The sequence below is a fragment of the Bombyx mori genome, chromosome 9, assembly GCF_030269925.1.
Source record: "Bombyx mori chromosome 9, ASM3026992v2".
Taxonomy (NCBI): domain Eukaryota; kingdom Metazoa; phylum Arthropoda; class Insecta; order Lepidoptera; family Bombycidae; genus Bombyx; species Bombyx mori.
In genome coordinates this window covers 6340574-6353846 of record NC_085115.1, presented here as the reverse complement: position 1 = coordinate 6353846, position 13273 = coordinate 6340574, and the positions used below count along the sequence as shown (strand labels likewise).

General features: G+C 33.8%; 1 protein-coding gene across 3 annotated transcripts; it reads right to left on the bottom strand.

Annotated features, from left to right (window-relative positions):
* Window positions 1–2967: 2967 nt before the first annotated feature.
* On the bottom strand, window positions 2968–13169 carry LOC101740676 (F-box only protein 28). 3 transcript variants are annotated; one of them, XM_004925152.5, is made up of 8 exons: window positions 13051–13169; window positions 12436–12745; window positions 12023–12271; window positions 11578–11773; window positions 10477–10687; window positions 9355–9553; window positions 8879–8995; window positions 2968–8798 (listed from the first exon to the last, which is right to left on the bottom strand). In XM_004925152.5, exons 2-8 carry the CDS (start codon window positions 12709–12711, stop codon window positions 8445–8447), a joined length of 1602 nt encoding a protein of 533 aa, XP_004925209.3. In that variant the 5' UTR covers window positions 12712–12745; window positions 13051–13169; the 3' UTR covers window positions 2968–8444. The 3 variants fall into 3 exon arrangements, with proteins under 3 accessions (XP_004925209.3, XP_004925207.3, XP_004925208.3); XM_004925150.5 differs by having other exon boundaries at window positions 12918–13160; XM_004925151.5 differs by having other exon boundaries at window positions 12974–13160.
* Window positions 13170–13273: the final 104 nt, after the last annotated feature.

The window sequence follows — 13273 nt, the reverse complement described above, 5'->3', positions numbered from 1 at the left end:
CCTGATACAATGTTGTATACAGCATTTGAGGATCCTGCGTGAAATCTTTCGACAGTTCTGACGCACCAAATAACGCGAGCCGCTTTTTGCTCTTCACAGAGCGAATGCGGTATCCATCGGGAAAACAACTTTTTTACACCTAATTGTTCATGCAAGATTATTTGTATTTGACTCATGCCAATGGCTAAAGTTGCCTGAATTTCGCGGTATGTCACATGTCGATCTTCCTCAATCAGCTTACGCACAGCATCAACGTTTTCTTGGGTGACTGCAGTTTTTGGACGACCTTGACGGGGATCACTTAGCTTGACACGTCCACGTTGAAACTGAGCAAACCAGCGATAAATTGTGGTTTTGGATGGGGCTTTATCACCAAATGCAGAAATCATCCGGTTGTGTTAAACCACTTCGAAAGTCATAATAAATCATCGCTGTTGAATTTTCTCGAGTCAATTCCATTTTCTCAACGACTAAACAAGTTTGACAAAACCTCGTGACAAGACCGAGAATCTTTTTTAAAATAAATAAATGGTATTCGATTTTTAAAACCAAGGAGTTTTCAATTAAAAAGATTTTAATATGACAGGAACAGTGGAAATATTCCATTCCCGATACCTTTAGTGCAGCCCTCGTAGTAAGCCAACATTAACATATAGACATAGTATGCTGTCGCGGACTTTTTTTTAGAACTTTTAATGGGGAACAATTGTCATACATTATTTTATCGAAACTTTAACGGTTTCCACAGCACACGCAGCGGAAGTTCCTTACCATCTAAGGCTAAATATGACCGCGAGACCGATAGCGAACAAGTACCGTGAGGGAAAGTTGAAAATAACTTTGAAGAGAGAGTTCAAAAGTACGTGAAACCGTTCAGGAAAGAAAAAAAGAACTATTTTGAGACATTATTTATTAGTCATCACCATCAGCCTGCGGCAGTCCACTGCTGGACATTGGCGTCTCCCAAAGCTCGCCACTGAACTCGATCTTCGGTTTTACGCATCCAGTCATCGCCAGCTGCCCTGCGCAGGTCGTCGCTCCATCTATCAGGAGGACGTCCTACACTACGTTTGGCGGTTCGCGGTCTGCGCTCCAGAACACGTCTGCCTCAACGGTTATCGGTTCTGCGACATACGGGACCAGCTGACCCATTTATTTGTGCTCCGTTCGTATTCAGTGGTGGATTTACACTAGTCAGGCAGTCGGGGCAAGTGCCCAGAGCGGCAAAATTTTGAAAGCGATTGATTGATTTTCTGTTTAATTGATAATTCAACAAATTCAAATCATCCATTATTTTTTAATTATAATTTTGGTACTTTTGGTAAAAATTTATAATCAAAATGATTTAATCAATTTATTTCCTTGGACATTTAAAATAACTAGTGGTCCCCTGGTAGTCAAAATTCGACTATTATAACTAATGGAAATTATAAGTTTGTACACTATTATGATTCTATTGTCAAGGACTTCTTGGGATACTTCTTTAATCACAGATTTCGTCAAGACTACACTTTAGACAAATAATAATAAAGAGAAAATAATATATAATCTATTCTCAATATGACAGACTATAATTGGCAGACTGCAAAGAAAAGTTTGACAATAAACCAGGTCTATGCAATAAACAAATAGTATGCGTGTGTGTGTCAAATAGTGTGTGTAATGTTTTCTTTATTGATTTAATGTATCTTAAATGCAATATTTAAAAAAAAATATTAGCATTGTGCACTTCTTCTCTATATTCTCTATAAGTGTGGAAAATTTCATACTTCTCCGTCCGCGCAATTTTCGTAAAAAGGGATACAAAGTTTTTGCTTCACGTATTAATATTTAAAATAATAATCGATTGTTCTATTTTCTGAAATTAAAGAAATTTAGTTATTTTTTATGTAATGTAATTATGAGTCGCCCTTCGTGTAAAATTTATAATTGTTAGAAAAAAAAACAAATATTTAATATATAACATATTGATAACGTTTCGGCAATCAATTAGTTTTTAATTTTTAAAAATAAAATATATTAACTATAAGTTTATGTAAAATTCCAGTATTGGGGCGGATTTTTTTCCGGTGCCCAGGAGCGGCATTAAGTTTAAATCCGGCCCTGTTCGTATTGGTCTTAGCGTGATGTTATAGCCTATAGCTTTAATCAGTAACTGTGCTATTTATCACAAATAATTTTTCAAATCGGACCAGTACTTCCTGAGATTAGCGCGTTTAACCAAACAAACAAACTCTTCAGCTTTACAATTTATCAATCATATAAAAGAATATGTATCCTTATACTGAAACAAAGAAGTCTCGACCTGCATGGTCTACAGTTGATATCGAAGACCCGTGTTCGGCAAAGGGATAAAAGATAGATATGGATAGAGAGTGAAGATTTTACTCCCCATTTTTAAACTATTACCATGCTGAATTTCTTAAAATCGTTTCAGTGGTATGGGTGTGAAAACGTAATAGATGGAAAGTTACTTTCGTGTTCTATATTCATGTTATTTGCTATGTTAATTCTACAATCTGACACGATAGGAAATTCTATTTTTTTTAAATAAGGTAACTGTTATATCGCAAAATCCGGTTTTTATATAGCACGAAGCAAAATTTTGATATAGTGATATTCTGCTTCATATTTATGTCGACCTGCGAAAGGTGCAGGTGTTTAATACTCCTGAAAATTGCGCGAATAGAAATACCAACAGAAAAAAAACCTACAATCACTGATATTCTATTAATCACGGTACCTAAGCGTGCGGGCTCTCATAAAGCTACGGACGACTATCCTATTCCATTATTACGACTGTGTTATCGTAACAATGTAAAACAATAGTATTGGCCTTACCCGTTAGTGATATTCATGTAGTTAATGTTGTATTTTTCGAGTGCACGGTACCATTCCAACATGGTACAACACAGTAATGATCATGTGTGCGAGTCAACTGTTGAACATATAAAAAATAAAACGCAATTGGACTTCACACATTTATTGTATTTCTGTCTATTAAAAATACTATATCATACTATTTATAATATAAAGGGGATATCTACAGCAATTGACAGTCTTGCTGGTTGTACACATCCGCCAGAGCACAACATAAAAGTCCCACAAATCTTCTTACTGCAACACGTATGGGTAATTCCACTTAAAGAAAATCGTTTTATATTAATTCACAAACCCATATATTAAAAAAAAAAAAAAAAATTATGTCGCCAAATTCTACCGTGGACCAATTTTAAGTATTGCACTATTGACAGATATAATATTGATATTGGAGTTATTCGTTTTTCGGGTTTTAACAAATTTAATGCAACTTTAAAATTATTTTCCATGTCACACAAGCAGCCATGCAGCTTAAACAAAAATTTTAAAGTTAACAAGTTGGAAGTAAGACTTAGAATTCGTGTTTTGTGTATATCGAAGACATACTTATTACATAGAATTTTGTCCTTGAATTCACTCTACACACATTTAGGTTTGTTTTATTTATTATTTTAAATGCCTACAGTCAGCCGCTCCTGAAGCAGCGACGTCGTGCGAGGGGTGACGAATGACAACCTGTGTTGCTGCACGATATATTATGAAACTGCCGTCACACATCAACAGTTTCTCTAAAGTTAACGAAAAGAAAAACATTTTTTTTTTTCAAAAATGCCAAAGGTTATTGGGAACACTCTTTGAAACGACAACAGCCGTCGGTTTTGATTTCCAAAACGTTAAACTTAAGGTTTTTGCGTCGAACCGTTTCCTACTAGTTTAAAAGTTAAATACCGTTTGAGCTTATCTTTAAGCTATCGGCTACATAAGCGTTACATTTTCAAGATGTAGAATTTAATAAAACAAAAGTTGTTGATGTTTCGTTTAGTAAATGAATGTCTTCCATTTACCTTACAGTAGAATTTTATTCCCACTTTAGCCACCAGACAACCTTGAAAGATTGATTGTGGTGGGCAAGGTAGGAGGGAAGAGACCCGCCGGCCGGCCACCAAACCGTTGGTCGGATCAGATAACTGCGCTCACTGGACTCTCTGTTACGAACGCACTGAGAGAAGCCGAAAACCGAAGCAAATTGAAGCTGAAGGTACAAAGAGCCCCGAAGGGCTTTCAAGGACACGACCTTCAGCAATGAAGTATTCGACTAAGAAGAAGAAGAAGAGAGCTTAAAAAGTGGTCTGTTTACTTCTCGGTTTTATTTATTCTCATATCCGTGTCTTTTCGCAAGTTTCCTACGTGTTTCCGGAGACACTCTTGGCATATATTTCGTTCTAGACTTTTATATACGGATTCGAGAAACGGGAGAAAAATTCTAGACAGATTCGGACATTATAATATGCGCCCAGAAACAATTCTAATCGCAACAAACATGCTAAAATTTTGGGATTCTGATCAACACTACCCTTTCGCACGGCGTAATACCGCAGGTAATGTACCAGTCTGTTTACAGAACAGGATGTACAGTCTGGACTTGTAGTTATTATCGAATTTTACACCAATTTCGATTGAGCTAACACGAGTTCTAAGTCCATAACCCTTCGACTCTCAGTAAATGTTCAAAGCATTACCAAATCAACAATCTCAGTGACACCTGGCATCATTAACTACGACAGTAATTTAGGCACATTTTTTTTATCGAATCAAATAAGCTCTAATCTTATATCGTTGATTTTATTTACCTTAAACGATAATTATGTTATTCTATTATTCAGATGTATTATCTTATGCATTTACATTGTTGTACACCACTAGTTTTTCATTACCGGATATCGTTTAAAGGGCAATGTCATTTAGATTAATATTCAATAGTATTGCGTAAAATTAGAAATATTTACGAACGTGCGATTTATTATCCAAGTAGTTTACGGATGAACGTAGTCATTGAAAATTAATCAATGTTAATGTTAGACAAATGACAAACCATTTGTGTAGGTTAATTTTGCTATATCGATTTTTTAAACGTTGACGCGTTGTTTCTGCATCTGACTACTACATGATTTTTTTTACGGTCGGTAATAATAAAATAATGGTGTACATTTAATTTAATTAAACAAATTTTGCACAACCTAAGAACTACACAATACCAAGTGAACCTTTCAAACCTAACCTGACATTTTATGATAAAGTAAATTTCATAATAATTTCATACACATATGTAGTCTGAAATAAGATAATAATATGAGCAGTCACTACATTATGTTGCACAGAACAAACACAATGGCCATCCCTATCGGAAAATGATTTCGAGTGAACTACTTAACCTAAATGTATTATTATGTACATAATAATAATATGTACCGAAAATAAATTAGCTAAATTTTATAATTCATAGTAAATTGTAACAAAATACTACCATGCATATTCTTAACGCAAGGCTCTCAAATATTTATTGTTGATTGCACATTCATGTGATAAATGAGGAAACTTTGCGATTTTTAGTTTCAGAAATAAAACATTCAATTTTATGAAAAGAAAACAGCTTTTGCGTCGATACAACATTCAAATTAACCGTTTGCAATAAAATCATAGACTTCCTACTGTTGCTTAAACATATGTAATCAATTGGACCGCATTTTTTTAATATAGAGAAATGGGAGTAATGCCCACGACAGCTAGCATCAATAAACAAAAGGTACTTTGAAATGCTACCTGTTTTGTTCGGTACTGCAAGAATCTGACACAAAACAACATAATAAAAATAATGTGTGTACTTTCTGTATTCTATAATTCGTCTTATGATCCTAAGAATCCGAAACAATCTACAATTCTACACATAGCATACATAGTATGTACATTATAAATTATATACAAGAATAATAGATGGCATAGAAGTTGAACATCTTCATATTGCCACTATGCCAACATGTACCAGTCTCGCTTTGCAATGTCTTCGATTCGTAATAAAACAAAACAACAGCATTTCCGATGCACGCTCGCTTTTATGGCAGGTACTGAAGAAAAAACATGGTAACTTACAAAAGTTTATTGTCCAAATAGGTGAAGCATTTGTGTTGTCTTGCACCTAAAACAACCGCCATGCGCGTGAATTATCGCACATGAGATATATTATTGTTTATTTTCAAAAGGTAAACTTCAATGAACAGATTTTTCGGAAAATTAGACGAACTATTAATTAAATCGAAAATACATCAAAAGTACCAATGGACTAATTTGTGATTTTATATAATTAAAATTGCAACGTAATCACTGTTAAAGGTATATTGATGACCCATAATATGGTTATCGGGAGCACAAAATGACCTTTTATATATTATATTACACAAATGTATATTATAATTTGTGCGTATTCGAGATGCTGTATGGTATGGTAAAGCACATTTTACGATAAACAATTATCATTAAGAATATTTGAATTTGGTTGATATGTTTTTTAGTTTGTCTGGTGACATGATGCAAGAACTGTGTGAAGCCCATTGAGCACATTCATTAAAACCAAAATGTACGGAAAATAGCTTTACGAGGCAACTACTGTATTCTAATCGTACACCATGTCACAAAGCATTCCTTGTACATGGTTTAAAATTTTACAACAATAAATATATTTATTTGTACATTACACATGTGATTTATTATTATTTACAAATAAACACAATGTATCAACCTTCACCTCTATTCACAAAATGTAACCTAAAATGTGTTAAAGTTATATAAGTAGAGCTGTAAAACTTAACTAACTAAAACTATAGGTACTAGATGTAATTATACCACAGCATTACTAATTGCAGGTTGAATTATTTGTGGTATAAGAATATTAAAATTAATAATATTAACATAATTGAAATGTGTCTTTGAAGTCTGTAAAAAGTATTTTTTACTTCTGTAACTTGAAAGGTTAATGTATTTTCACTGTTCTAGATGTTTATAAAATATTTTAAAAAGGTTATGAGATCGTAAAAAGTATTGAATATTTTAAGTGTTATGAGAAAAAAAAATTGGACTATTAAAATTTAATGTTATTATGACCTATTTAAATAGTTAACTATAATAGCTTAACCTATATTTAAATTGCACTGATATTTTCTATTAGTATAAAACACTACATTTTTACAGCCATTAATTAAATTAGAAAACAACATTGAAAATAAATGAACTTTCTTTTTCACTTCAAAGAATAACAGTGTGATTTATTTTCAGAGCTAAATGTGTACATTTGAAACGATCGGCCACAAGAATCTAGCCATTTGGTATATGAATACTGCCCGGGGCAATACTTGCTAAAATCTGCCCTTATGATCAACTACTTTAGTATTACAACATGTAATTAAATAAACATTGAAACCGTTGTTTATTTCATAACTACAATTCTAAATACATTTAATTAGAGTTTAGTGTTGTTAGTTCAAATCAGGTTAAGGTGATTTGTAATTCTAAAGTTCAGTTTCATTTTTATGAACCTAATTCATTCTCGTTTGAAAAACTTTAAAATATGTTGTGCAATACAAAGTTTCAATTAAGCATTACTTGTCAAATTTAAAATTGAATATAAATAAAATATGCAGCGTAATTGTACAATTGAACACACATCTGTAAATAGTTCACTACCAGTACCTTTTTCAAATAATATTTCCTTAAGACAAATTTATACATTTTTAAAATAAACTTTACATTTAGAATGACTTATTTTAGGTTGCAATTCTAAAATTAAATGTAAAATGATGATAATAATGATATTGTTTGACATTGTGTTAAATTTGTACATGAAAGTGGTGTTTTGCGGTTGATCTATTATGTTATTTATAAACAATATTTTTAATTAAACTATGAAAATAACATTAAGCTAACAAAAATGGAACCTGAAACAAATTCTACAAATAAAGAGATACTAAATTTCTCTCAAAATAATTATTTTTAATAATGCAGTAAACTGCATATCATAGCTTCATTTGAAGTATTTGTTATCAGATGAGCAAAGTATTTCACATATTTTGGAAGAAACCAATCTTTAACTTAAACTACCAATTATTATAGAACCATTTCACTTTTTTATTGCCCATTTGTAACACCCATACGAACTCTACTAAGATATAGTGGATGCGGATTGTCGTACGTACATTAATTTCAATAAATCACAAAAACCATTACTTATTGGCCCGCGTCAAAAGCGAGTTTGATGGAAGTCCCCGCTCCCAATAACATAGAATCAACTAGTCAGTCCCGTTATTCTAGGCGTGCAAACATCAGAATCGAAATGTTAGACATTTGTGGTTAAAGGTACTAGCGCAAAATAACTATATGCATCTTTTTAACAGCCACATAGAAATCTAGAGATTCGCTTGTAAACATATGGTTTTCGTAATTAAATAAAATTTTGGACGTCTTCGTGTCTCCAAGATGGGAGATAAAGAAGCATAAAAATGTCTTGAAGTGTCAAGTAAACTAAAAGGCCGGCAATCGTATCAGTTGCGATGTCTTACTCACCTTGGCGTTGCGTCTCAGAGCTTGCGCGGACGGGTGAGCCTGCGCTTCTTGCGGTCGGGCGGAGAGGCGTCGGCGGAGGCGCGGCGACGGCTGGGCGGGGTGGACGCGCAACCTTCGCCTCCAGATTCCGCTTTTGTTTCTACTTTATTTTTGGTTTCCTGTTTGTTTTCAGACTTCGTCTTGGTCTCCAATTTCGTATCCGCTTTCGCCTTGGTCTCGGATTTTGGTTCTGGCTTTTTCTCGACTTTCGGCTCTGATTTCGACTTCGACTCCGCCTTGAGTTCCACTACGACTTCGGGACCGGTCGCCACGGCCACCGCCTCTACGGCTACTTCGGCCGCATCTTCACCACTGCTTCCGGCCGCCCACTGCGTCACACAACACATACCATGATAATCTTACAATCAATTACAAAAATACATCTATTGTAATAATGGGAAAGACTGACCTGCGCAAATGATGATGGTGAAAGACGCAATGAGGCCCCGCACTCCGCACACAATGGAGGCACAGCCGGTGATCGAGATCGCCAAAACTGTAGTTCTGTTTTACATTTATTCAATTCCTGTATGAAATATAATGTGATTATGATGTGATAATTCGAATAGTAAATTTTTTAAATCGTTATTAGGAAATTAAACAGGGTGTAAATTAGTAATTAGTTTATGTTCAGGAAGCTTTTGAAAATTATAGGCTTACTTTTACAGTTTAATCTCGCATTTTTAATTATCGTTTATCATTTTCGTGGTCAAGGACAATGTGGTCACTAACGGAAGCGTATTCCCGATTGTGAATTATTATTAACTATTAATATTAGGAAGACAATAAAAATAGTAAAAGCATGTCAATTTTAGATTATTTTTTTGTTAGATTTCACATTTTTATTGGCAATGATATAAATTTTTTAAATTCTACTTTTCATACCTGTAATAGAGTTTGAAATTTACGACTGGTTTCCTCATTTTTCTTATCATAGTCATCAAGACGGTTGGCATACTCTAATGTTTGTTTTTGCTGTTCAGCTATCTGTTTTTGCTGTTCAGCGATTTGCTTTTGTTGAAGTGCTGTTTTGCGCTTACAGCTGCGTAAATCACTCCGTAAAGCCGAGAGTTGATCATTATATCTAAAAAATACCATACCAGTCAAGAGTAACATGACATCTTATTGTCATGTGTTTAGTTAAAATTCCATATTGAAGAATGAAAGTTCCTAGATTATATTATGTTTATAAATATGGTTTTTTTATTTTTTTTTTATTTTTTATTGCTGTGATGGGTGGACGAGCTCACAGCCCACCTGGTGTTAAGTGGTTACTGGAGCCCATAGACATCTACAACTTAAATGCGCCACCCACCTTGAGATATAAGTTCTAAGGTCTCAGTATAGTTACAACGGCTACCCCACCCTTCAAACCGAAACGCATTACTGCTTCACGGCAGAAATAGGCAGGGCGGTGGTACCTACCCGTGCGGACTCACAATAGGTCCTCCCACCAGTGATTACGCAAATTATAATTTTGTGGGTTTGATTTTTATTACACGATGTTATTCCTTCACCGTGGAAGTCAATCGTGAACATTTGTTAAGTACGTATTTCATTCAAAAAATTGGTACCCGCCTGCGGGATTCGAACACCGGTGCATCGCAACAACGAATGCACCGGACGTCTTATCCTTTAGGCCACGACGACTTGTCAATGACTTGTGTTTCAAATTTGCAGAAACTTCTGCAGGATTGTACATGTCTTCAACTATTTTCATAGTAGTGTGCTATGGCTTGGTGTTGTCTCATACCCTCAACTCGGAAAGGTAAAAAGCAGCAATCTTTCCTTGAGTTATGGAAAGCTGCTTCAGTAGAATACGTATTGAAGAGAAGTTTGTAATTTATTATTTTTTACTTTAACTTTGTGATGACCATTACTGATATTATCCAACTCTAAATCTAAAAATAAAACCATCTAGGATTTCGAACTATCAAAAAAAAGTTGATATTCCCGTAATTCTTAGTTGCAATTACTTGTTTAATTAAAAAAAATAAAATAACTCACTTCTTCATTCCTTGTTTAATGCGATGTATTCGTTTCCTAAGTACCATATTACTTTGGGGTGGGGGTGGTGATGGAGGCAAACTCTCTTCCATGTACATGGTCAGTGATGAAGCTCGACAATCATTTGAATTATTTGGTTGTTGTGATGTAGAAGAATCAAAACCAGCAGGTGGTGAGTCTAGACAAATGTATGACTTGCTACTTTCACCAGCTAAAATTTAAAAAATTGTCCTGTTTGAGTCTAGTAATCACAAATATAATACAAATGAGTTGTGCGAAAATCCATAGCTTGCATTCATGCAGACTTGACAGAAGATGAAGATCTAATTTAGTTGTATAATGGTGGTTGCACCATCCAGATTAGAAGTCATGACAGCACTGCATCAGAATTGCACAAGATGGTAGCTATCCTATCAGTACATTCACATAATCATTGATATATTTTTTGAATTATGGCCTTTTTATACCACCGTTCCTTCATTGATGAGTAGTTCATCCATAGATGGAATCATGTTCAAAATACAAATAACAGTATTCCAATTTCGATAACAAACACATCTAAACCACATATTCAGGTTCTGATTTATACCATAGCACAGTCCCATTCTTGGGTACTAATTATAATATGAAAGGTGTATGTACCCTGGACTCAGCTTACATTATTATTGGACCTTAATAAAGGTCCAATATCAACCTAGTAGATCATTGGAAGTTATTGTAAATATCAAGGCATGGCAAAAATAATATATTTTTGGTCAAACACATGCAACAAGGTATCCTTAAGTATCAAGCTTTTGATGAAAAAATCTGTGTTAATAAAATTTGCAAGATCAATCCATTTACTTATACAATTGTACCACTATGTAATTAACATGTCTATTTCTGTACTCAATGACCAGGAAAACCATTTAAACATTATAACACTAATTACAAAAAACAATAGCTTTAGTCACTATTATGATTATTTATACTAAAGTAATTAATTTGGGATGCCTATGAAAGGTCAATTAGTTTTTCAAGTCCTAATCAAACATCAATGATCTTCTGTTTAGAACAGAATATGAAGATAAGTACAAGATTTAAAAATAGTTAAATACTTACGTGAAAATGCTGTGGTGATGTCAAAAAAGTCTGTTCCAAAATATGTAATCTCTGGTAAATTTGGTTCTATATGTTCTTTAAAGTACTCCATAGCCATTGTTGTCAAATCAAAGAGCTCATCGGTTACTTTGTATGGCCTTGCCAGTTTAGTTGTTATTTTAAGATAAGACAAAATACTGTATACTTCATCTAATATCTAAAGACAAAATATACAAATCAGATCATGAATGTTGTAAAGTTCTTTTTAAAGCCCTCTATAACTTGAAAATTCAACTTAAATATAATTCATTCAATAGTAAGTACAAACACTAATAAGAATTATTCTTATCGTGTCAAATTCGCTAAGAAGCTTTGTAATTGAATACAATTATCATTTGAAAATTTTAAATGATGGCTATTAATCATAACCTTGCTACTTTAAGATTTAAGAAGTAACTTTTCTTACCTCTCCTGGAAAAAAGCAACAATGTTTCCTCTCTATATGTTTACCAAAAGTCATTTGTAACAAACTTAATCTCATATGCAAAGTTTCAATAATGTCAGACTCGCAAGCCAATGGATGGCTTCTACGGGCTGATTCTCTTCGAGGCATTTTAGCTTTGATTGAATGGAATCTATGCAACATTTGATTTTGTAAGCGTTGAAATGTTGAATTTAATATCCCACTACATATTGTGTTGAATTGTCGGTTGACCTGCAAGAAATTAATGCACTTGTAATCTCAATAAGTCTACAAAGTGTTTCTTAAATTTATGAAACTACTTATATGATTCAACTAAAATCCTTTGTTTTTTGTTAAAGCTTTTTCATACATTTAAACAAATTTCATACTCTAACCAATAAGTTGGAAATACTAACCATTCTAAGATGAGAAACAGATTTAAATCCCAGATAACAAAATATTTTCTCGATAACTTCAATGGGCAAATCCATTAAATTGGTATTATAAGTCTTTGCAGGCACTACAACGGTGCACTTAGCAGTGCTAGAGTGCGGCGATGAGCCTCCCGGCATCAAGGCGCTAGAATGTCGTGTCACCCGGGACACGGACACAGATTCCGCGTGTGATGGGCCTGCACCATCACTGCTTCCGTTACCACCCCCAACGCTACTCATTTGCCTCGTCGATACCATTTTCCCCAGTTTTGACTTTAAGAGTGTCTGAAAACTAAGCTTTCCATTAGTTAAACCTCCGCTGTAATATTTCGATAATAGACAAATTATTTAATTTAGCATTATTCCTGTTTATTTTTTAATTTAAAATTCAACAATATAAAGACAAATTCAGTCAAAAAATATATACATCAATGAATGTGTTTCACACAACAAAAATAAATTACTTTGAACACCACCGAGTAAATTCTAAAATGGTGGCCATGGATGACTAGATCAGTACCTAATCACTTGAAAATATTGTTTTTATTTAAACACATGGTGTGAATAACTATGTAAAGAATAGCAAAATTCACCCACTCAACAATTCCTATACATTTTTTGAGGAATAATTAAATAGTTTTTCTCTAAACTAATTTTACAATGGGATGCAGTACTTTCAACGGAGCTACGCTTTCACGAAATTGTTTTTTTTGCCCTTGTTTTTTGTTCTTATTTACCTACGGCCATCGGCTACCTAACCTTTTAGTCAATCTTCGCTCCTTGTAAAAGGTGAAAATTTACTAACATTTCTATGAATTTT

Excerpts from the sequence above, each read along its gene's own strand:
- LOC101740676 (XM_004925150.5), bottom strand. The coding sequence starts at position 12,955 with ATGGCCACCATTTTAGAATTTACTCGGTGGTGTTCAAA. Across the intron at positions 12,272-12,435 it reads CTGTTTCTCATCTTAGAATG|GTCAACCGACAATTCAACAC; the intron begins GTTAGTATTTCC and ends AATTTCTTGCAG. Across the intron at positions 8,996-9,354 it reads AATTTCAAACTCTATTACAG|GAATTGAATAAATGTAAAAC; the intron begins GTATGAAAAGTA and ends TATTTCATACAG.